The sequence below is a fragment of the Varanus komodoensis genome, unplaced genomic scaffold, assembly GCF_004798865.1.
Source record: "Varanus komodoensis strain SLA01 unplaced genomic scaffold, ASM479886v1 scaffold13_1, whole genome shotgun sequence".
Lineage (NCBI taxonomy): Eukaryota > Metazoa > Chordata > Lepidosauria > Squamata > Varanidae > Varanus > Varanus komodoensis.
In genome coordinates this window covers 5,822,683-5,849,372 of record NW_025335408.1, presented here as the reverse complement: position 1 = coordinate 5,849,372, position 26,690 = coordinate 5,822,683, and the positions used below count along the sequence as shown (strand labels likewise).

The 26,690-nt window shown below is 36.2% G+C and overlaps 1 protein-coding gene across 2 annotated transcripts in view; it reads left to right on the top strand.

Annotated features, from left to right (window-relative positions):
• Positions 1-23,890, top strand: part of NRCAM (neuronal cell adhesion molecule) — a 76,744-nt gene extending 52,854 nt beyond the window's left edge. The window contains exons 23-27 of one of the 2 annotated variants that reach the window (XM_044423077.1): positions 5,569-5,694; positions 7,385-7,537; positions 11,209-11,340; positions 12,589-12,667; positions 23,442-23,890. In XM_044423077.1, coding sequence (XP_044279012.1) covers positions 5,569-5,694; positions 7,385-7,537; positions 11,209-11,340; positions 12,589-12,667; positions 23,442-23,679 — 728 coding nt within the window. In that variant the 3' untranslated portion in view covers positions 23,680-23,890. The remainder of the gene's footprint in view (positions 1-5,568; positions 5,695-7,384; positions 7,538-11,208; positions 11,341-12,588; positions 12,668-23,441) is intronic. The other variant, XM_044423078.1, reaches the window with a different exon arrangement.
• The last annotated feature ends 2,800 nt before the right edge of the window (positions 23,891-26,690 follow it).

Below are 26,690 nucleotides of genomic sequence, written 5' to 3'. Positions count from 1 at the left end.
GAGGGAAAGAGAGCAAAATCCACATCATGTGCTTGTGTGATACTGTATTCCGCTCTGTGACACCTATCAGATACTCATGTATCTGGGCATTTTCAAAAGCATTACAAAGCATCTGTAGTAGCAAACACCTATGGTTTGGGACATTTTAGATTAGCATTTCTCATGGTGCAAAAGAAAAGTTGTATAGTTTCTAAGCTGGCTGCAAAATGTAGGACTTCCAATCTAAACATGTATAAGATTACACCCTTGCAACATTTTTAATCTAGCATAAGAAATAGGTGATAATAGGCATATTGTAAACAAACATAGCTATCTTAATTTTCTTAAATAGACTTTTTTATTTATGCAGGGACAGCCCCTGGCACTTTGCTGCCTAAGTCAATAAGTACAAATTGCATTCTGCTTTCCAGTAAGTAATAGAGGCAAACTCCCTTGGGCAGTTGCCTTGTACCAGTCCCATTGCAAAGAAAGGAAGAAGCACAGATGCACTATCATGATCTTGCACAGATCCTTTTTGTGTTGGTGGGGGTTATGCCAAAGAACATCTCAGCAGCTTTGGGCTACCAGATCTCTGTTTCCACCATGCTGCTACTTTAGAAGCATCACATCAGTGTGGTAGGACTGAACTGATTTTTTGCTGACTCTTTGAATAGGTAATAATTTTTCAGTAAATAGATTATAAAGTTAAATTGATAATCTTTTCAAAATCAGAATATCTTTAGCAACTGAATAAAAATTAAAAGACAGTCTGAAGTATGTTCTGCAGATGTGCTGCATACCAGGATTATAGAGAATTGGTTTAAATTCAAAGAGGAGTAAGTCTGACCCAGTTGCTGGACTGGAATATAAATGTTAAGGCAAAAGAAGCATGACAAGTTTTCTTAGCTGTGTTTGCTTTAAATGACACCTTTAGATATGTCATCTATATTTTTTAATTTACCCCTGAGTAATGCAAATAATATTTTAATGCTATATTTTGCACCTATTTCAAAAGTTGACATTGTACACACAGTGAGAGAAGTGGCATTCAAGATACATGAAGGATATTTTGAATATATAAGACTGCTTCTGGAAACCAAAAATCTGAAGTTTCCACTGACAGCTTGCTCAGAATTTCTTTGCAGAGTGGAGGGAGCTTCTCTGAGTATTTTATGCCTCTTAAAGGGTTTCATAAAATGAATGTTTATTCTCTGAGATCATGACTTGAATTAAGTACCACATAGAATCAGACAGCGAATGAAATCCACCATTCATTGTATCTGTCACATGCAGTTCCACTAATAAGAATGGTGTTTGCTTGATCACAGTGCTTGATGGGGGGGGGGGGACCTTTGCAACTGAGAACAGTGAATGATGGCAAGACTGCAGCCTTTCAAGGAAGCTTATCAAATAATTGTGTTTTTTTAATGATCTTGTTTTCCTTTTATAATGTCCTATTGTATTGAGTACAATGTATTTAAAATAGGCTGCATGGGCGCTCACTTACGCATGTATTGTTTACTTAACAGGTAAGACGGTACTGTGATTTTTGAAACATTTTTTCTATATAAAAATATTTTCATTCTTTGTTTTCTTCTTTCCTGCCTTGTCTGATGAAGGATTAGAGAACCATTTTGAAACTTCCCCTGTCATGCATACTGTACCTCCAACATTTTATAAGGGTATTATTATTTCTTTTATCAATATAAAGTGCCATTTAAGCAGCTCAAATGCAACGGAAACCAGTGGAAGGAAACGTTTTTATGAAAGAGCATGGAACTAGGAAATCATATGTCTGCATGTCTTTGGGGTTTCTCATAAACATATAGAAATATCGCTACTTGATGTATGATTTTAAAAGCAGTTTCAGGCTTTCCAGTTGAGCGGTAGAATTCATAAACACGCAGTCCAATACTATGTCTGTTTATTTGCAAATGTTTCAATGACTACAATGGGGTAGACTTGCAAATGAGTTGCATAAAATTAAATTCTTAGCTGTATTGTATATTGTATTAGCATGCCTACTTTAGCTTCATGTACTATGTCTTTTAATCCTAGAGTCACATATAACATTTGTCAATCCTGGTTTCACTCATCTGCAGTGGTTTCAGACTGGAACACACCTCAGAGTTACGTCCTCTTGGTTATTAGGTAGGGTCCAAAAAAATTAAAAAAATACTGCCAAAAAACAAAAAAAATAAAGAGGGGCTTTTCTTCATCTTTCAAACCGAACTTGCTGAGACAATTAATCAGGCAACTTCCAACACTTTTTAAATTACATTTTCTTCTTGTTGTATATGGGGACAACTCTAATCCCAGTGCCTGAAAAGAAAGAGATTGGGCACATTTTTCCTCTTTTTCTTCTGTTATCCCTTGTATCTCTTGGCTTCCTCTCCTCCCCATTCTCCTCCAGTTGTGCAAAACATAGGACATCTAGCACTGAGTTTCAAGGAACTGCTGTGCACTATTCAGCATTCCTGACCTACACTTCTTCCCATGCTTAGGCCAGCTTTTATATCCCACCCTTCACGGTGTCTCAGCAAGATTTTTTAAAACCGGGATCAAATGCCTTTTACCCGAAGAGATGCAAGGTGATGTTTCTTCTGAATTTTCCAGTTTGTCAGAAGCAGTGAGCTTGAAAAATTGTGAAGCCTTCATATCCTACACTTTAAAAAGAGGAGGGGAAAGGCAACAGTATGAAGAAGAGGAGATACAGGCTTGCTAATTAGGCAAGTGGGATGAAGCTAAGACAAGGATTACAACCAAGGTGGAGGAAACCAAGCTGTTCCATTCCACATTTCATATGCAGGTCTCATCAATCTTTCGTGGGAAATTCCTCTCTCTGAACAGACATTGGGTCAAGTTCAAAGATAGGAGGATTCATATGGACAATAGGCAAGGTGGCAAAAGAGTAATAACACTTCATTAGGAAGCCTCCCAATTATTATTTTGAGCAGAATAATATGTAATGTTCAAAACGGTTTACCTTGGTCTTTCCATCAAATACGCAACCTGTATAGAATTGTCAATTGAGCATTCATGAAAAGTCACATGAGTTCAAGCCTGTGATGTGAATACTATAGCCAACAAGAAGCTAATTTGGCTAAGTGTATTAGTGATTTTCATTTTTAAAAATTTTGGTTGTTCTGAATTTTGGACTCATCCAGAGTTACAAGAACAATGATTATTCTACCAGCTTCATTCCAGTCCAGGAATCTTTGGTTTCTAAATTTCAGTTGGTTGCTATTCCATCCACCTTGGGATCTCCCATCTCTTTAAAAAAATCATTTCAAGATCATTTGGAACGCATCTACCAGAATGACTACATCTGACCTCCTAGAGCTTGAGATGCACCACGTTTTATAACAGAGTTACTTTGATAATGTTTTAGATTTTTTTTTAACTTTACACCAACTGGGTTCACTGACCTGACACTTGGCAAGGTACTGGTCTAAATCTACTAAACTAAACCAAAATGAGGATTGAAGCATAATTCTTTCTGGTACTCAGCACCACACATTGACTAGCACATTGAAATACCAGGTTGTTCCTATCATTAGTATCCTAGGTCATAGTAAGTTTAAATACAATACTCACACGTATGTATGTATGTATGTATGTATGTATGTATGTATGTATATGCATGTAATCAGTCTTGAATCCATGCAAAAAGATTCACAATATTACGTCCAAGATCTCTGTACCATCAAAAACTTTTGAATTCTTGGCCAGTTTGAGAATTGACCACGAAGACAGCTTTTGCCATCTATTACTTTCATTCATGGCATCTCCAGACTTAATACTCCTTTTATTAACAAGAGATTATTATTTTTCCATGGAGATGGGATGGTTATTGGAATCTACCTCTCTTTTATAAGGTTTTGCTTTTCCATTGATCTGAGGAAATTGTACTGCCTTTTTTCTTACCAAGATTACAAAGATAAGCTGAAGTAAAATAAGTGCCAATCAAAAGTGAATTCTGTTTTTGTATCACCAGTATGCAAGAAAATGGAATATCGGGGTCCCTCTTTCCATGCTTCTGACAATCCTTAGTGGGGACAAAGGTGTTCACTTCCATGGTTGCCAAGCTATTACAGTCTTCATCTACGAGTATAAAGCTTATCAAACTGATTAAATTGAATGTCACTTCCTACTCGACACTTCTTTACTCTGATGATGATTTCACTGTTTGCCAGTTATTGTTCAATATTGTTAGAGGTTGTTCTTATGTACCATCAAATCATCCCTAACTTATAGCCATCCTATGAAAGCATGCTTTCCAATATACCCTGGTGGACAGCCCTATTCAACTCTTGCAAATTTAAGGTTGTGGCTTCCTTAATGAAATAGATTCATCCCATCTTTGGTGGTCTTCCTCCTCCTGGCTTCAACTTTTCCTAGCACCATTTGACATTATGGTGCTGACGTTATAACATCAGTTTTATTGTCCTGGCCTCTTTTGGGCCAAGGTATTTGCAAAGCTCTTCCACAGCAATGTGTTTTGAACATAGTGATTGAGAATACAGTAATAGAGATGATTTAAGCTTGGTCTTCAGTGAAACATCCATAAACTTGATGACCTTTTATGCTTCCTTCATTGTTGCCTTTCCAAGTCTCAGTCTTCTTCATATTTCTTGGCTACAGCCTCCATTTGAATTGATAACCAAGCCAAGTTATGTAAAATCTTTTATGATTTCAGTTTCTTCATTGTTGGCATTAAAGTTGTGTAATTCTTCTATAGCCATTATTTTTGTTTTCTTACTATCAGGCTGTAGTCCTGCTTGTCCACTTTCTTCTTTCATTTCCTCTTCACGAGGAGTCATTTCAGTTCATTGCTGCTTTCTGCCAGTAAGATAATACTGTCTGTACATCTTAAATTATGAATGTGTCTTCTGTCAATTTTCATTGCTCTGATCCTAATCCATCTTCCATTATGATATGTTCTGTGTACAGATTGAACTGGTGGGGAGATAAAATATACCCTTGTCTGCTGCCTTTGTCTATAGGAAGTTAATCTGTTTCCCCATATTCTACCCTAGCAGCAGCCTCTTGTCCATAGTACTGGACAATGGAATGTTGATGTACACCCATTTTTAGCAGGACCATACATACAAGTAGCTTCTTGTAACCCAAATTAAGACTTTGCTGTAGTATCTAAAACACAGACTGATCTTTTTCTGAAAATTTTTTGTGCACGTCAGAAGTCACTATATTTACAATATGATCTTGAAATCCATTTTGAGTGTCAGGCATTTCTGGCTCCATAGATAGTCTGGTCAATGTCCAGTTCATAGTAGGGGCTTATCCAGGAACTAAGTTTGACCTGAGCTGAAAGGAAACTTCTCTCAGTGCTATATGCAAGGGAACCGTGCCTGGTAACCAAGCAGACGTATTTTTTCTATCTGAGGGCTGTCCCAGCCCAGAATCACTGCAAATGAGAATTCATGGTAAGTCCATTTCCTTTTTCATGATGAAAAAAGAACAATTTTCATATTTTTCATAAGTTCAGATTAGTAAAGTAGTGAAAGTTTGATTGTATTGGATGCATACAACCTTTCACATTTTGCTCTGTCTTTCTTGTGTATTCAGTGCAACCATTGTATCCAAGGATCAAAAATGTTACGGCAAGTGCTGCTGAGACCTATGCCAATGTCAGTTGGGAATTTGAGGGTCCAGTTCATGAGAACATTTATGTTGAATATGGTGTGGCAGGCAGTAAGAAGACATTTCATTGAATTCTTCTAAATGCTGTAATATATTTCAACATATTTTAATAATAGAAAATGGTCAATATTGACTTAATTTTGGAAAAAAATGAAGGGGCAACCTTTTACTATGAATTACATTGAGGTAATACGAACATAGCATTTCTTTAAGTGCTGATTAATAGTGTATATCTATCTATCTGTCTATCTATCTATAGCATAGTTTCCTTCTATTATCTTAGGGCTTTCTGCCATTAAGAAAACTCAAATGCCCCTCCCTATCTGACTAAAAATGCATGGAGCTGATACAATTGTATGCAGAATCCTTTGAAAGCAGCTAATTTACCACCAATCTGCTGTTCAGTAGGGAAAAGCTATCAGGCTGCCTGAATCAGCCTCCCATTATGCCTCCCAAGAAATGGATCAGCAGATTTTTCAGCATTATTCTGAAAAGCACGTACAGCTTCAGTTGCTGGATCAGAGAAGGGACCAGTCATAGAGAACTTATTTGAAGTGGTGTCTTTCCATCTAATTGGATATATATGCAAGGAATCCTACCTTCTGTACATGTAACACTTTCCTACCTTGGCTTGGTTAAAGTGTATAAAAGCTGCCGGTCATGATATGTGCTTAGTCGCATAGATGTTTATAGTTGTGCAGTTTTAGGAGTTCAAAGGTTATGTTATAAAAATTCTATTAATGCAAAACAATCGAGAAGTAGTTTTGACTGGAAAAGCTAACAACAAAACGTTTCTTGCAGTATGCTTTAATTTACTATATAGGGAAGCTGTAGATTTTTGAATCATGAATTTCATGTGTGACTAATTGCGCTTTCTTAAGATTTTGAACGGCAGATTTTATAGCCAGTTTCAGGGAAGCAGTTTGACACTGCTGTCGTCTTAGAGTTAAACACTTGACACAGTGTCAACAGATGCTTGCTTTTCATTAGTTGACATTTCATTCCTGTTTCATTTCCATGAGATGGAAGATGGCACCATCAGCATTCCCCAGTTAAAGGGCATTAGCTAGTGTGTAACTACCATGAATATAAGTTATGTTGCACTAGCATAAAAGACCTCTAGTGCAATGCCAATCCTGGTTGCTGACATCACAGATCACCATGAAAATCACCCAAAAGGCACCAGAAGCTTTTGGCTTTGCAGTGGTAGTGCAATAGAATTGCAGCAGCAGTACCACAATGAGAACCATCCAGTTTCAGAGCAGCTCTGTGTCATTTTTTTATCAGTCCTGAACCAAAATGTGAATGGAGAATTTCTCTTAAAAATAAAATGATAAGCTACCAACTGAAACTGAGAGTTGATTAAGCTTTCCAAATTCCTTTACCTAAATTCCTTCCATCTCTAATCCTTCCCTTCTTCTGACTAAACATGGAGAAATTAAGGGAAATGTAAAGAAAATTTCAACAGCTATACTTTACTATTTAGAGTTGAAAAAAAAAAGTTAATCCAGGCCAGTGACTGATTAATTTTAATTTTCCTGGCAATTTTATTCATCCTTTTAATGGGTGAAAACCAGATACTATTTAGATTATTATTTACCCAGATACTGCATTTTAATAAATAAAGTGAGGTGTGTTTGAAAAAGAAATCTAAATTTTGCCAACTGACAGTAAGAAATGTAAAAATGAATTTGAGTTAATTTAAATACTCCAATATGTTGTGTTCCTAAAAATTTTGTAGGCAAAGAAGAAATGAAAAAAGAAAATATTAATGGTTCCCGGACCTTCTTTGTGTTAAAAGGATTAACACCAGGAACATCTTATAAAGTCCGGGTTGGTGCTGAGGGTCTTTCTGGTTTTAGGAGTTCAGAGGCTGTGTTTGAGACAGGTCCAGGTGAGGCGCACCATACCAATTCTGTTTTGCATTCAGAATTGTGATGCGTTAAGTGCTGGAACTTTGAAGTAGTGATGTGTTGTATCAAAATATTTTAATTTCTTCCGCTTTCTGAAGTAGAGCTAAATATGTGTCTCATAGCCCCATAGTGCTTCACTGCTATGCACAATGAATATCTTCTTGTAAGTTTTCTTTGTCACTTTGCAGTCTTCTTTTTTCAAAGAAAATATGCACTTCTCATGGCTGCTATTACTAGGAAATTTTAATGTTGGCGTTCTTCGTTTCTGGGTAGTATGTTTTTATTGTTTATGAGTCAGAAATGGTGTCTGAGAATACTTATGCCTCAGGAAAGTAAACCCAGTTTATCACAGGGGGTCATTCTAACTACATCAACAAAAATATATTGATTTGATATTCTGTTGGACTAAAATGCCACAAAACAAATGATATAGTAATAGTATACTATAGTATAAATTAATAAGAATGTTTTGTACAGAATCTTCTGTACATGGATACCTTGTGTCACTTTATCCTTATGAAAAAGTGACTGTCCATGATTAAATGAATGTTAATGATGTCTAAAACAGGTTTCATAATAAAAAAATTTCATGTTGAGTGGTGTTCTCATAAACATGTTGTTAAATAAGTGTTCTGGGAAGTGTTGTTACTGTCAGTACACTTTTGTTTGTGCATGTCATAAATTGCATGCACATTGCAAAGTTTAGAAAGAGAATGTATGGTCAAGTAATTATCCGGAGGATACCAAAAAATTAGGTTAAAAGTGCAGTTTGAAAGTTAAAACTATGTGCCTTAATCATTTTGGGTGGTACATGAATCGAAACATAAACAGTACATACTGCTGTACTGCATGAAGCCCTTCTCTATGTATAGAAAAGGGGGTTCTGCCATGGAAACCCCTGCATTCGGTATACATTCAGGCTCTGCTGAACATAAGGAGCTGTATCCTGAGGTGTTCATTGCACAATCCCATAAATGGGATGGCTCTCCATCAACAGAAGGTAGAAAGATGATTTGTTCATATCCCTGCTCCTCTGCAATCTCCTCTGCCTTGGAAAATTCTGGAGGGCTGGGAGATCCCCTGAACAGTGTGTGAGGAACACTCGGGGTTGCAGCAGGGAAGAAGATGCAAGGGTCTATTGGATACCTGTTCCTTCCACTAACTAAAGGAACCCTTCTTCTCCTGCAGTGTCATTTCTGGGCCTAATGCATAATTACTATAGTCAGTTCTGAAAGAAACAACGAAATGTGAGGTAGGGCACTAATTCCAGGGACCACAGGGATTCACATCTTTCTTCTCACAGGCAATCAGTATAGCCAGATCTGGTAGCAGTGATCATATATTTGGTTGGGGAGCATGTCAGCATCTCTGGGTCAGAGGATTTGTTATATATTTTGAGTATATCATTATTTCAGTGGACTTACCTATATCTGACTTGGATTAAATGTTTAACAGCTTCCTTAAAAATAGATAAAATGAGCAGAACTTAATTGTCCAAGCACAGTATATTCTCAGTTATTTTTTTCCCAGCCACATTCTGTATCTATTGAAAAGCTGGATAAACTTTTAACAGAAGCATTATGTATAGAATTAAAAAGGAATTCCAAGGGATAGCATGAGACCTTTCTAGTTATGCATGTTCCACATGCCAAAAGATAACTTGGCGTGTAAGAGCAAAAATGCAAAATCAGGTAGCTTTACCAGATCACTGCATAACCTGGACATTAAAAATCAGGTCCTTCCTGCGGAGAAGGATGTAGGCTGCTGCCGATGCTGTGAAGGCAGCCCATGCTGGGACATACTTCCTGTGTAGGTACCAGAATTCAAAGAAGCACAGTATGGTTGTTCTTTCATGTAAGAATTGTATATTACACACCTGTTTACATCCTTCACACTGCTAGTTGGGTAGCAGCCTAGCTATGAGCAGATACCTTCTAGTCTCCACTCCTGTCAGCCGTTCAGCAAAGGAAAGAGTGGGGAACAGGTTTGGGGGAGTGACAGACCAGAAGCGATGAGTTAGAAAGCACGGGGCTGATAGGAAATACCTTGCTGAGTTCTTACGTTGGCTTGGGACATTTTTTCTGGATCTCCCTGACTTCTTTCTAGGAAACCCAGAAAACCGACCTCGAGAGAGAGAAAGACTTGGAAGGCTACTGACATTGCCTCTGTTCAGAAGTAAATGTTAGTTGACACCATTACTGTGCTTTGTAATATAGACTTGGATCACAATAGTCCCTGTCTCTCAAGGAGGGACTGAGATCCAGCAGAAGTGCCACCAAGGTTATTTCCACCAATTCCCTCTTCCTGTGCAGCATCTGTCCCTTTCCTTATTATGGAGGGCCCTTCATCCCTTTGAGGCTGCAGAACAAAGAAGGAAATGATAAAAATCATGGCGAATGAGCCTTTTCAGTATCTACTAGGCATGATAGCTTTATGTTGCCTTTATGGGGAACACAAAGAGGAAGAGTGATATTATATTCATATCCTGGTTGGGATTCCCATTCACATTTGATTGACCTCTGTGGGAACAAAATTCTAGAGCTTGACAATGTTCAGCACATTTGTCTTACTCTGCATATTTCTTCCCATTTTCTTATTTTTCCTCCGAACTGCTTCTCCCTCCAGCAGTAGGATCGCATAAGCAGAGTTCCACTTTCAGGAACTCTGGATCCAGTCTTATAAATATATAAAATGGGAGAGAAGGGGAAATATGTTGTGAGACCCCAAATTAGACTCAGTGTTATAAAACTCTAAAGGGTATGTGGTTTCTTAAAGAAGCAAATCATTATAAGGCATTATTTCATTTTTTGTGAATGCAATGGGGTGGATTCATATGATTGGCATGTGCTAGCAGCTTCTGTATCCATCAGAACAATGTGTAATCTGGCAAAGCAAACAATTTGTGTGGCACAATTATAAATATTTATGAAATTTAAAAATGCAGTATTGGCTTGTAGAAATGTACACTCTTTATTAGAACATACACTAACACAAATACCAGAAGCTGCATAAATAAGTTACTACCTCTGCTTGTTACATATTTGGTATGTGTTACGCATGGATTGTTTCTTCCGCTAGCATGACATTTCATACAGCATTTGAATGTTAAATGCGTATGTTGTCTTATAATGTTTGACGCTAACCTTTTAATGCCCCATAACTGCATGTCTGGAATATCCCAGATTTCGCTAACCTGTTAAGAAAATGAAAGATATTATTCATTTATGTGTCAATATTATAATCATTTTAAATATTATACATACATATTTTATCACTAAGTTGGTATTTAAGGTTTAAAGATTTTATAGAAAAGGAACAAAAAGCTTCTTAAGATCATTTGTTGCTATTATAAAGCACATTTTTCTCTTTCAAGCACAGTGCAGTAACTCAGTAAAATCTGAGAAAGATGCATCTACGCTGCGTCTACTTTAGCAATCCTGTTGCATTCCTGAAAAGGAATCTAGTAGGCATAACTGAAGCCTTCCAAGTGGATCATGCTTCAAATGTGTACACCAGCCAAATGTTCTGAAACAATACATCCGATAGTGGTACAGAATTAATGTATCATATATTGTATGGAATTGATGTGCAGAAAATGCCTCTAATGCATTTAGGCATTTTAGTATAATCTTTAACCTTCTCCATTTTCTAGCAAAGGCAAGTCGTCAGGTTGACATTGCTACTCAAGGATGGTTCATTGGTCTTATGTGTGCAGTTGCTCTTCTAATCTTGATTTTGCTGATCGTTTGTTTCATACGGAGAAACAAAGGTGGAAAGTATCCAGGTAAGATTCATTCGTTATTTGTTTTTCGGCGCCAGGCGAAGACCTTTTTATTCAAGCGGCATTTTAACTGTTAATATTATTGGATTTTATCTGGCCAGGGCGGCTTATTTTATACTGTATTTTTGTATTTTTAATTTAATGTTTATATTCTTGATTTATATTATAATTATTTTAACTTATTGTTGTAAGCTGCCCCGAGGCTTCGCTGAATGGGGCGGCATAAAAATGTTTTAATAAATAAATAATAAATAAATATGAATGTAAATTAATATATTTAAATTCAGTTTAATATAATCATTACTCTTAATGGTAAGGATTTTAAGGACTTCATCAAGAAGCCCAAGCACTTAAACATGCCTACTGGGAATTCACACTTTGAAGAGCAATCTTTATCCATATTTTCTCCGGTGGCTTGAGTATATTTAATTAGAAAGGAGGATATAGATTTAATAAATATCACAAACTGATTTTTTTTCCTTTTAAGCATGAGGCCCTGCTATTCAGGAAACATTTTCAAAAGCTGTCAAGGGCAGAAATAATTGTGCTGCCCCTCGAGATCTAGTCAATATATTTGTATATTGAACTCCCTTATTGAATTATTGTGAACTCTTATGATTTACCAGATCAGTTTAATTTGACAGTGGTGAGAGCAATATAATCTTTCAGTGTGTTTTGAATAAGCTTTGAGTAGAAAAAAATGCAGCCTGTTGTTTAAGTTTGCAAAGAAATTTCTGCCATACTTATGCAATGAAAGAATTTTAATATGTAACTAATTCTTGGCTCTCATGCAACAGCCTAGCTATTAAAGTGAGAAGCAGTATTCATAATTTTATTGAGGAAACCAGTAAAAGGCAGACATTTAATGGTATGTTTAGGTTAGTTGCAGTAAAGTAGTGTGATGGATTTGAAAAGCAAATTGCTTTAAAATTATTATCCATGATATCAAGTTGGCACTGCTGGCAATCCAGACCATTGCATTGGTTCAACATCAGATCATATAATCTACTTACCACACAGAAGAATTCATTCCTGCAAGATTCTTTCCCAATTTATAATTAATTCTAATATGTACTGGGTTGAATCAATATTTAGTCATGCTTAGAGTATACCCATTTAAGTCAATGTGACTTGCATTAGGCTTGGCTAGGTTGTTTCATTGATTTGAATCAGTCTATTCCAAACATGTCAAAGTCTGGATTAAATTCACTGTTTGTTTGTTTGTTTGGTTGTTTTAAATGTATGTTTTAGTGAAAGAAAAGGAGGATGCTCATGGTGATCCAGAAATACAGCCTATGAAAGAAGATGATGGAACACTTGGTGAATACAGGTAAATAATTATGTTAATTCTTATTGATCATATTGACCTATATATAGCAACCTGTTTTTAAGGCTTGTTGCACCTTAGTCAGTAGCATTTAGTGTTGGGTGCAATAACAGCTTAATCAGCTCAGCATTATCACCCATGATGTCACTCTAGTATTAAGATATTTAGTTGGTGTTCTAGGCAAATATGTTGATGTTTCTATTGCGATCTATTCCCAGTTCACCAACACAAATATCAGTATATCTAGCTATCAGGTGAATAATTGCTTATTGATTTCTAAGAAGATTTAGAAAAGCCATGGATGAGGTAATTATGGCAAAACAGCATAGCAGAAAGCATGGAAAGTTATGGCAGCATGTCCATTGCTTTAAAGATTCTCCAGAAGCAATAGAGCTTCTGTTGAGGTCTTCCCTCACAGCCTTCCACACCACCTCTGGATCACTCTCTAACCCTGAGATACTCTTTATGTTTATTCAGAAGTAGGTGCCATTGTGCTCAGTGGGGCTTACCACTAGGTGAGTGAGAGAGGGTTACAGCCTATGAAGGGAATCATACATTGCGATCAACAGGAAATGTAAAATAAGATCCAAATTGCAGTATTGACATCCCAATACTTAAAACAAATTTGGATCGAGGGTTTTACTTCATTCATACCTTTGGTTTGTGTGCTTCTAATGTTCAATGTGATTTTTACGGGGGTGTTGTGCATGTGTTATTTTTTCTTGCAGTTTAAACTTTCCGCCTTATTCCTTTAGAAGCAGGAATAAAGCAGAGCATATAACTGTCCTGAGTTAAATTTAAACTTAGTGAAAATAAAATTGACTGCAGCGCTACTTAGATTTTGGTTTTTGCCTTGGTAGCTCAGTAATCAGATACAGAAAATTCTAAGCATCTTGTTTGACCAAAACAAAGCAAAACACCTAACCAGCACATAAAAGATGAGCTTCATCATAAAGTAAACGGATACAAACCAGAGAATGGCCCTAGAGTAGCTGCAGTTTCTTCTTGTCTGTCTTTCTTAAAAAACCATTAATCATTCTTAAAGAAAACAAATTAGCTGCATGCTCTGCCTGAAAAAAGCATGCTCTTCAAATTAGTGAATATATAGGGGCAGCACTATGTAATATAATTCAAACATACTGTTACTGTTTTAATCCAACAAGTTGGGTTTAAACAAGAGAGCATTATTTCCTTCAATGATCAGTGCTGCGTGTTACATTTTATGTTGTGTTATATTTAAATGTATGTTTAGTTTTATGTGGTGCAATTCTAAACACTTTATTTCTCATTTGTAATGGTAACTCAGTATTTTAATTCACTGCAGTAAGCAATGCACTGTATAATTCTGAATGACAAAGAGTAGATCCGGTGTGATTCCATGACTCTTTCAGTACAGAACATTTTAAAGATTATTAGTTTCTTCTATTTCGGTTTTGCTGGGAAACAATAATTTTTAAAACTGTGAACTAATAACAATGGTCCAAAGTAATCAAATACTGACAGTTATTGACCAGGAGAAATTATTCAAATGCAGCTTGTACATGGGATGCCTTTTTTCCTGGACTACTTGATAGTCATGCAGAATTTTGCCAATTCTCTGGTAAGGTTTTTACGAGTCAAGCAACTCAGTTCTAGATGCAATCATCAAATCACATGGGAGCTAAGAAAGGATTTCAATATATGTCTCAAAACAACTTGCATGTTAATCTGTAAAATCACCAGTTCCATTGCCAGTTTGTAAATAATTGCATGAAACCAGAATATCTGAAGTAGTTAAGAGAAGTTACACATTTAATTCATTCTACTGAAATCTCTTTTGAGATGGGAATTCCTGGGCCATTTGGTGGTAATGGGATTTGCTTCTTTTCGCTTAGAGACAAGGCAGATGCAAGCAAATGGGTGGCCCACCACCACTAGAGTCAGTTATTCCATGATTCTTGCTAAACATGATGCAATGTGCCCTTTTGGAAACTTTTCTCTATCCACCCCTTACCCAAGAATTCGTGTATTTCAAACCTTTTCCCATAACTTTAGTGCTATATTTCCAATTTAAAAAATAAAAACAATAAAGAAAATTATTGGAACTATTTGTGTGACATAAACCCCACTGTGAGTTGCCCAGTGCATGGTGACACTGCAGCACATGGTAGGCAGACGTTTTTAATTAATAGAGATTTTGTTTTCCAAGCTTAAGACTTACCTGAAGATCCATCTACTTAATCCACCCTATTCATTGAGACATTCTGCTTTTATTACAATCATCCAGAATGGTTTTTTTTTCTGACCGAAACCAACTCACTATCCCAGAAAGATTCTAGTGCTTAGGCTGCTAGTGAAGAGACTCTAGTATTGCATCTCCACTACAGGTAGCTAAGGATCATCTGCCTATCATTCCGAAAATCAGAAGGAAAAGTTTCCCTTTCAGATCCACTGTAAGGCTTGACTCCCAGAACCCAGCCAACAGCATTTTAGGGCAGGGCCTGTGGGATGTGCCCGGGGTGCAAAGTGGATCAGTAAGCTGCAGAAAGTGTTATGTTATTCACTTAGTGCTCCTCACCTTTTCTACATATTTTTCAGGATGCTTCCACAAATTTCATGGGTAACTTTTTTAACTCAAGTACTACAGGGGTATGTTGCCTACAATGAATGAAGAGATTATGTAGTGTCCTGGGTGTTGCCATGAAAAACACAATAATAAGCACACTTGACTTATCTGTGCTTCTCAATCCACCTAAATGCCTTTTTCTTCTACTGCAATCAGGATTATTTTTTTCTTTCTTGTTCCTGTGCTAAATATATACATTTTATCAACTGAATATATTGTCAGCCATATGTTGAGTTATTTGCACATAATCTATGGAATAATTTATTGAGTTGAGTTGGCTGCTGATCTGCGTAACGGACTCACATTCACAATACAGGTGCACACACACCTCTTCTACATTTTGTATCTGCCTGCCTCTGAAGTGAGAAGATGAATAGTGGGTAATAAAATTTAATTGAGAAGAAATGATAAAGTTTGCTATGAATTTGTAAAACCTTTTGATGAACTTCATTATTTATATTGTATAATTTTCTAAGTTTCTTTAGCCTCACTTTGTTTATCTTACCACTTTGGCATGCGTCTCTCATCTATCACCTTCAAGTTTGCTATTTGTGTCATAAAAACTATTAAATGGTATTTATAAGAAAATTTCAAATTTAATCAGATGGTTTGAGTAAAGATTCCATAAGATAATACAAATATGTATTTATTTTATATTTCTTGTATAAAATAAATATTCATGTAAACATTTAACTGACTAATTTACAATAACAGGTTTTATACCTGCAAATAGCAAATATTCAATTTTACTTGATGTTGTCATCCTCTCATCTCTCAACAAAATCCAGATATCCTGAAATCTGTATTTACTTTGCAGTTGTTCAGGTATTCATGTTAATTTTTGATATACTAAGATGGGCTGGGGTTAGTATGCAAGTATTCATCTGTATAATAAGCCACATAGAACATATATTAAAATTGTAATGGTTTGTAGAGCTGCATGAGCAGGAAGAGCAAACATTAGTGGCATTATATTAAATTGTCTGATATTAAAAAAATAATGCTGTTATTGGAAACTTTTAAAAATCCCCAAACCTTTCATTTACATCTTTCAAAGTTCCCAGTCAGACAATCAATATGCTTTCTGCAGTACATATCCTAGGAGTAAGAATTAATTTTCCTTTGACACCGTTGACTTTGCTTTGTAATGCCAAGGTATATCTGGGAGACACAGTCTTTTTTAATTTCTTTGATAAACTTATTAACATATGCTAGGTATACTTAGCTTCTGAAATTTCAGCAATCAAAAGAATATGCTATCTAGCAGCATACAGACTCTTCTTTTGTGCAATGCAACTTACCAGACAAAGGTGTACAGTATGTGAGAAAGTATGTTGTGCCCTTCCTGGAAGAATTTCCTCTGTAATCAAGGTGAAACCTTGAATTCAGCCTTACGATCTTTGCTTTGAGTATTCTGTAGATGAGCTTTATTTAACCAAATAAGCAAAATGGATTTACTTGTCATTCTTGCATGCATTATGTGATTTTCCTGTTCTGTCTATGTCTTAGTAAAAGATGTTTCATAATGCTTTCATTGATCAAACATCAAATTTTAGGAACTCTAAATTAGAATACTTCTGAGCATGTGTAGATTTTCAACTGGAATAACAGTTTTAAAGGACCCAAAGGTAATAGATTGTATCTAGGATTAGTCTTAGTTATGCATTATGACTAACTAGAGAGAGGAAAGCAACATAGGCTGTAGGAGCAGCCTTGCTTTCACACAACCATTTTGCTGCCCTTTCATTTATTAAGTCTACTTTAGACCCTGCTACCTTTCCCTCAAGACACCCACTGTTCCCCTTCATTCACTTTTACTGAAAGAAACTAATGCTCAGCCTTTTTCACTTGGAACTCAAGATTCCCCATTCCTGTTCCTGTTTCTCACTTCAGAACAATACTGAATCCATTCATCTGAGCTCCAAACCATGACGAGAATTTTTCTGCAAAAGTCATGTCACTTTAAATTCATTCCTTTCCATTTGAGATGGGTTCCCTGGGTAACCCAGCTAAACCTTTGATGCAGTCCCTATGGAAACAGTGTTATCACTTCCTTTTTTAGTGTGCAAAAAGGAGGGCACCCCTTTTCCTAGTATGATTTTTGCATATGCTGTAACAGTGCACTCACACTAGTGTCCACCTCTGTGCAGGTACACATGTGTGTAAATCTGCAGTTTTGTTTTTGTTTTGTTTTTAATTATACAGACATTAGAATCTGCATCATTACTAGCATATAGAAAAATCACAGAAACAATTCAACCAACTGTGTAAGTATTTTTTCATTATTTAGACAATAAATATGGATATTTGTAAAATAAAACTACAAGAAATAAGATTGTGAGAAAAATCTGATCAATTAACTTATTTTCTAAGAAACTACTGTGTTCTACAGTAATAAATGAAACAAAAAACTTTCTGAAATGAGTGCTGCTACCCATTATTTTCAAAGCAATTTATCTAAAGTGTATATCGGATATATATGCTTGAGCTCCTTGACTGAGCTCCTTTTATGAAAAAAAAATATAGGTTTTAGCAAAGTCCAAATATTTTGGGCTATGGAACACTAGAAGTATCATGCAATACAAAACAATTCCTCTATACGTTATCCATGTATACGGCTCAGCATGATCTGATTTTAGTATGCGATTGTTAATTGAAAAAGAAATCAAAATAAATATTTACAACATTAACAAAGAATAAAGAAGAAGAATTCAGAAAATTATTGGACCTATTGGACCTTTTGGATGCATAAGCTGTTTTTATATATAGCATTTGTATTTTGTAGTTATTGTGTGTTTATGAGTGCATGTTCCTATATATCTTATATAATATATAATATAAAACATTAATTTTAATTTGTATTCAATTGAATTTCATGTTTGATATTCAGGTTTTCAAAACAGTCTGTGTATCAGTACTGCAAATAATGTTTTTTTTTCTGCTGCAATGGAAATGTGAAAGCTTTTAATGATTTTTTGAGGAAAACAATAGTATGCATAAACCTGATTGTGAAAATTAGACTAACCATACAAAATGTATTCATGTAAGGGTGGGAATTTTATTCTCTTTTAAAGGAATGATATACTTTAAAATGGTCTTAATTCTTCAGGAATAAACGTAGATCCCACAAATGAAAATAAAAAAAATAGTGCATTTCAATTTTATCCAGTAAGGGGTGCATTTTCATAAATAAGTAACAGAAAGAACTGCAGGAAAGATACAATCCTATGGTGACCTTCTTGTAAACATTACTGCTATGAACTCTTTCTTAACACCAAGGTAGATCTTTAGCAGTGTTGTTAGTCAACTTCCTTTTGAAAACCAAATTAATCACCATGGCAGATTGGAAATCAGTGCTCAGCCACATATGCTTGCTGGTATCCCAGATTGCTGGTGGTCCAGATGAACATTCACACATGCAGAGAGGAGGGTAGCACTTGTCCCTCACAGTGCTGCACTTGCCACCAGACATTCTGCAAGTGTGAGAACAAGCCAGGTACTGATGTGCATGTAGAGACTCTTCACGATGGGTGGGAGGGAGTCCTGACAAGCCAAAGATTTCCCTCACATGGGGGAGATATAAGCATATTCATTGTCAGGCACGTTGACCTCCATGTGTTATTTTGAGTACATCGCTAGGAAGATGCACAACTTCCACACATGTTTGCTGATGCACAGAGCCAGCCCACACAGTCTCCTTACATAGGTGGAGGAGAACACATGGGCTGGGTGGATCGCATGGCGGGAGTTTCCCATTTTATTGCACCCTCAAATATCAACAGTCCAGTTAATGTACATCAGCTGAGTTTGTCCAATATGGTTTGCATACAGTTTTCCTAAGGTGAATGTATCTGGGTAATTTTCTTAACCCTTTAGTAGATTGATGGGATGATTGATGGTGGAAATATTCCTTTTCCTCAGACATTTTGATGATATCTTCTGTGAAACAAGGTATACTGTACCATGCTGGAGAGTTACATTGAAAATGCAAGGGGGCAGAACGGTGTAGAATATCTCTCAGTTGAGTTGTAGCAGTTATGCTTCCCCTACCACCTTTGCAAAACTAATACAGACCATGTTCATCACACACTGATGGGTTTGTTCTGTTGTCCACCAACTAACACTCTATTAGTATCATTAGATCAATTATTTAAAATCAGGAGCAACATACTAGATTAAAGCTTTAGACCTCACTGGAACAATTCACTGCTGTTATGAATAACTTTGCTGCTACCCCCTATATAATTATAACAGTAGAAAGTATCTGTCTTCAAGGACAGTTGTCAAAAGGCTTTTTGGAGCAGGAGTTGATTTATGGAAAAACATGAGATTGATGTTAAGTTTAAGATCTTAAACTAGGATCTTAATATTTGAATGATTATTATAACCAATACTCATATATAAAGATTAATTGTCATTTTAAAGCCTCCTTTATACTATCACATATTGGAAAAGTAAGAGATTGTTCCAATAGGTATCAGTTTTTGAGAACTTCTGAACTCACCTACATTTTAACAAGAGCCACATTTCATTGTAGCTCATACTCAATCCCCACTGAAACTTTGTTAAAACCCAGTCATTGTTCCTTGGAGTTCTCCTTCCATGAGCAGATTAATTTTTTTCTCTCCAGTCCATTAGCGTAAGTTCTAGTTTAACAAGGCTTTTCCTTATATGTCAAAACTTTTTTGCATCTAGTCATAATTTGTATACTGTTTGTTACAACAGATAGGCCATGCATATTGTTAAAAATTGCTATAAGAATTAATAAATGAGGTGGAAGTGGAAAAGCCAAAGGGAAGCATGGATATCCATGGAGTGACTCCAGTGTGCAAGGAGCTACTCCATTATCTTTGGTGCTAGATAATATATTTGCTGTCATTATGATTGCAAAAGTTTTTGTGTAACAATATCCACTGTAGAAGTGATCACTCCATTAGAATGTACTGAAGTGCATGCTGCTGTGATATTCTGCACGTGAAAAAATAGGGACAGTGGAGTAACATGATTTCTTCCGTATTCCTGTTGTTTTTTCATCATGTTTGCTGATTGCTTATGTATAACACTACACAAAAAGTAAATTTTTCAGTTTGTTCTGGCTTTATACAGGTAAAAATGACTTACACAAGATACCAGTGTGGGATATAAATAACATTTTCTTAAGAGTGATATAGCTTTACAATATTCAGGAGTGTCTTTATTTGTATTTTAGTTCAAAACATGTTTAGTTCAAAACATTTTTAAGTCCTGTTGAAGACTTCAGAAGAAACACAAATTTGCATATATAATTGTATCACAATGAAAATCTGATGATTTTGTAATATGGGAACTCACATTTCATCAGAGTATTGTTTAAAAATTATATTGTATGATACTGTTCAAAATTGAAACATTGAGGGAGAGAGAGATCTGGGTCAAAACAGACAGAGAATGAGACAGCTTGTAGTGAATGGAAGTAAAATTCACATACTGAGCATGTAATGTGTAGTTGGGAAGTAAAATCTACACAGTGTTCCTCTGAATATAAAACATACTATATAAATCATATATATCCAATGATTCAAAATCTTATGCACATGCCTGATAATATTCCAAGTGTAGTGTACTGCTTTCCACCAAACTACACCTACAAACTTAATTATGCTAATGAAAGAATCCTATTTAACTTAGTAGGACTTGAGAGTAAATATTGTTTGGAGTGTGTCATGAGCTGATTAGCTTTTCTCCCCAAGCCCCATTTCTGTGACTTTTCAAAATAAGTTGTGACTCTGAAAGTTAAATATACTTGTGTATCCTTCACCTTCCTCTCCTGTCTGAGTTAAGCTGTTCGCATTCCATATATTCCAATGTATAGCACATTGGCACTAGCAGATAAATAATGACATGGGCAACATTAGGACATGGACATCTAATAGTTTGTCCGCTATTAATGCAAAGCAGTCAAGTCATTTTCTTCCTGATATGTGACACACAGCTTGTAAATTCTTCCACAATCCACTCTGTCATACAGTACCCAGTACCTTAAGATGGATTCAGCAAGGCAATTTTTCCTCTATGCAATGAAGAGTACAGTAATTTCCAGGAGACAAGTTTAACTGTTTGTTAGATATAGCCACGAACACCGTATCTCGATCTACATTTAGAACATGAGTATTCCTTGTCAATGCTTAGATTCTTTGCTGTCTGGAAAGTGGGCTGAAAGCTCAAAAGTTTTGAGGACAGGATAGCCCAATGGAAGCTAAGAGCAAAGATCAAGGATCAATCCCTTGTGATACTAGGAGCAGAGCTGCATTTCCCCATGAGATGATCTATCAAACAATGAAGGAATTTCAAAAGCAAAAATTACTTTAGAGTAGACCAAAAAAAATTTTATGAGGAAGAGATGTACTACAGTTGTGCATCATCTTAATGCACATTTCTTTACCTTGTCCTTTTCCTATCTCCTCTATGCTGAGGGTTTTAAACCTTGCCTAACAGAAAATTACATGGCAAAGTAGATAGAAATGCTTGGGTTTAGAAGCAGAACAAAGTAAGGAGATGATTAGATGTAATTCATACCTGTTCCAAGGAACAACACTGAGTCAATATATTATGTTCCATGGGCAAAGCTCCATGCACTGCATACTTCTGCTTGGCCCAGATTGGCACAAATCCATGACAGGAACTAAAGCTAAAGACTTCAGCTAAGACACTGTAGAAAGTGGCCTTCTTTGGAGGCACCCCATAGGTAGTATGTCCATACACTGGCTTCCTCATGTAGATTCACACGGGTGGATACCTGGCATTGTAGATAACCCTGCAGTGAGGTTAAAGGTCATGTCCTGCTGTGTAGGATATGGTCTCTCTTAGTCATGTAAATGGTGAGAAAAGTGGCTATGAAGTGACAGGTGTGGAATATGGCCAAACTACAAAACATGTCACCCAGGTTAATTGGCAAGCTTAGGTCTGAGTTATACATAGGCAGAATAGTTTGGAAGACATTTCCACATGGCTGCATCCTTTGTGAAAATAATAAAGATTAGACAACTAAGGCTTCCCATATTAATGATGAGGCATGCTGCTCTGGGAGATAAGGTACGTGCATCACCCCTCTATGTGACTATTTCCTGTCAAATAGCATGTGGGATGGAGTCTGGAATTGTTCTGGTAATATAAATCCATTCTTACGGTGCTGCTATAGCTACATGGTTGAACTTCGAGAAGAGCATAGGCCACATCCATCACTGCATGGTAGCAGGGCACCAGGATGCACTGGCACGCCTGGACTGTGGGAATGACTACCAATGTATGCATAGCTGATCACTGGAATAGACCATGATGCATGTGCCGTTACTGTATGTAGACTGTATTTATCATATTTCCATCCGGCAACAGCAGCATCTTTTCACACTGTTGGCAACACCGCCTCCTACTAATGACTAGGTAAACCATTTATTCCATAGGTGCTAACAGATCTTTCTAAAATAGTCAATCACTCTGTGGAAACACCAATTTCCTTTAATTTAAAAATGTGGTGAATTGAGCTCTGGTTCTGATTTAACCCAAATCTGATCAATATCAGGATATGGACTTTGCTTTTCTTCTTAGGCTATTTTCATTTGTTTCTTCTGCACCCTTTTAATGGAATATGTAGGTCTCTTGAAAGGTAAGGTTAAATGTTTCAAAGCTGGTGTTTGTAATGTAACAAATTACCCCAAATGCAAAACTGTTTATTGTATTTTCCTAATAATGAGGAGAATCTGTGTTTTTTCATTTAATCAAATTCATTCCTCATTCATCTGCAGGAATCAAGAATTAAGAAGTTTAACAGACTAATTTCACAACACACCATAAGCTTTATATTTGAAGAACAAAAGGCCCTTCCTAATGCTTGCATTATTTTTCTTACTTTGCTTCAAAATTGGGAGTTGATTTTTATTGTAATCACCGAGAAGCCATGCAAGGTGGGGGAAATAGACTTCCACTGCTGGAGGCATTCTGCGTTTAAACCATTACTGCACCATATATACATGTCAGTTACATTGTATTAATTTGTTTCCACCATTTGATTGGGTTTACTAAATGACTGTGGGATGCCGCATCCTTTTCAAAAATCTGCATGCACTGTGGGTTTTACATTGCTTGTCTCAGTTATGTGTCAATTACTGTAAAAAGAAAACCTCTTTATTTTTTCAGTGATGCTGATGACCACAAGCCTCTAAAAAAAGGAAGCAGGACACCTTCAGACAGGACTGTGAAAAAGGAGGACAGCGATGATAGTTTAGTTGACTATGGAGAAGGGGTCAATGGTCAGTTCAATGAGGATGGCTCTTTTATTGGACAATACAGTGGTAAAAAAGAGAAAGAACCTGCAGAAGGAAATGAAAGTTCTGAGGCTCCTTCTCCAGTTAATGCAATGAATTCATTTGTCTAGATAAAGAAGCTGTGCCCCATTCCGACAACATTGCCATTATTTTTTCAAGCACTTGTACGTCATCCCCATGTTATGGACATGAAGAAAACCAATGTTTTACCCAGCAAAGTGTTTATGCTCTAAGTACATATAGGTGAAACCGTTACTCTATATAACAACAGTAAGTATGAATCATAATGCAAAACTGGAAACATTTTGCACAGAACTTGCTTTTTTACAAAACTAAAAAGAGCAATGTAAACTAAGCATACTGAAAATACAGTATAATGCATGCAAAGTGCTGCATATATCACAGACAAAGCCAGTTATGCCATTGAAAATGATTTTGATACTTTGTTATGCAGTCCTCAACTGAATCCCTGGATATGAAGTACATTTCATTGTCAGAGTGTTATAGTAGTATTAAATAGAACTTCAATGTCTTTGTGGACATTGTTGTGAAATTGGTGACTTAATGTCTAGCTATCATGATGTCTTTTTGCAAGACAGTTAGGAACAGTATGTACAGTATATGATCAATGACTTTAAGTATGACACCTGCATTTGCTGATGCTTACTGAGATCCTGATACCTGCTCTTTGCTTCTCTTACTTTATAGTCTTTCTAATCTATCGAGTATTACTGCAGTACAGTGTTCTCTTTTTGACATCCAATGTATGTTGTGTTTTTGTTTTGTTTGGGGGGTTTTTTTTAGGGCATACAACAATATACATTGTAATACATTTTGGAATTTGTACAGCTATGGAAGCAAAATTTTCAAATGAGCTAAAAGTTATTCCAGAAACATACAGGGCAGAATACATTCAGTGCCTTTAAGTAATATGCATTCCATATTGTACTGTAGCTGGCTATAACCCACCAGGAACATTTCCCCTGCAAGTTGACGATGAAATGAAAGAATTGCAAAAGGGCTCTTGCACAACTCTAAACCTGTTCATGGGCCACTGAAGGAAATGTTCCCAATGGATTGTGTGCACACCTGGCCAGTACAATAGCAGACGATTCTTGAACTGCTGTCATTGCCAAAGTAATTTAATTCTTTTTAAATTCCCAGATAAGTTGGATTAATTCAGAAGAATTTGTATTTAAGTTACTCAAAGAGCATTAAGATTTCTTTTTTTTTTTTACCTTTTATGGATATAAACTATGGAGAAGCTAATGCAACTTATATTTTCATGGACTTACGCATTACATACAAAAATGGCTTAAATAGTACATTCTGCTAACACAGGAATGCAGTACTTCTCACGATATACTATGACACCATGGTCACAACCGCACATGTCCTTTTCCAGTGGTCCAAGTCCCAGTGAATACGGTGACACAGCTTTAGCAATGTGCTTGGCATGAAGCAGTGTGTAAATTGCTACTTAAGAACTGTAGCTTTCAAGTAATTTGACAAAAGCTAAGTAAATTTAGTCACAAATGACCACTGTCATCAGTTAGAAAATCATATACACAAACTCTGTATCATGTGAATGGTTTACCTCCAAATACAAAATTTTATATAACAACCTATGGTTGAAGGAATGCTCAGTTTCATTTGCCAATAAATTGGTTTTTCATAACTTGCATCAAGTTTAATTTTAAGTAAGCTTTTTTATGTAGATATTTTGTTGAATTTGTACATACACTTAAAGTGTAGATGCTATATGCTTCTAGGTGTTTCAAATTTTAAAAATGCTTTCGTTGTGCTGTGAAAGAAGTACTCTAGCCAATAAAATGCATGGTACTTGAAAGCATCTACCAAAATACATATAATTTAAGATAAAGAGATATTCAGCCTTCTAGCTGCAGTTCTCTGGGTTGTGTTAGTCAACTAAGACTGTACCTGCTGGTATGTAACTTCATTTTTCTTCTTGTGCAACACCTATAGAAACCCTATCTAAATGGATGGCAACAGCAAAACTGATTGCACCCAATATTATCAGAGATTATCTCAGTGCTTCGTATTGGATCACAATACTTTTGCAGCTTTGATACATATGCTGTGTATATAAAGCACAATTTGCAACATTCACTTTGGAGGTGTACTGGCATTTAAGGTTGGAATAAATTAGGTTTTTATAGGTCCTCTTCTTCCCCTACAAAATGCAAAAAACAAGACAGTTATACAGCACTGATTGAAAAAGCACAAATGGGAAAACATTCCCACCAAGATTTACCAACAGTATTGGAGACCAACATAATTTTGCAACAAAATGTAGATGCTAAGTTTATCCATGCATGTGAAAATACATGGAGAAGATTACTTCTGTAATGGTGCAACACATTTTGTATTAAAATAAATGTGGTTTAAAATTTCTGTTGTTGTTCAGTCTGTGTAACATAACACTGTTTGCATAATCACTAATGGCCTTTAAATGTAGTAAAATGAAAACTGAAATTCTAAATAAGGCTAGGATTTGTTGTAGCACATCATTCCAGGGTTCTGTCATCTTTCAAAGACAATTTTTATTACCAGTTATTCACAGCATGAGAAATGCCAAGTGAAAAACTATCACTTGGTATATTTTTCTGTTTATGAAAATTGATTATTGTAAGCTGAGAAGAGAATTTATAAAGGAATCCTGAGATTTGATCATGGATCTAGACCTCTAATTCTCTTGGTTACAGCATGAGAAATGCCACTTGAGAACCAAAGAAGGAATAATGCAAATATTTCTGTTATTGTTTGGATGTTAATTTTAGATCTAATGAGCATTCAACTTTTTACAAGTCAGCCAGTGAAAGGTACCATAGTACTCTCATTAATAAAATGTCAAAGTTTGAAAGACAGCAACATTTTTAAATCATACAACTGCAAGGGGCATGCTGCATCAGACCAAGGGTCCATCTGCAAGAGCGTTCTGTTCACAGAGTGCCCGATCAGTCGCCCATCAGAAACCCACGAGAAGCGCATTAGGGCAGCAGCATCCTCTCATCCAAGTTCCCAGCAACTGCTGTACATATAAGCACACTGCTTTTGATACTGGAGACAGTGTGTAGCCATCAGGACTCGTAGTCATGCG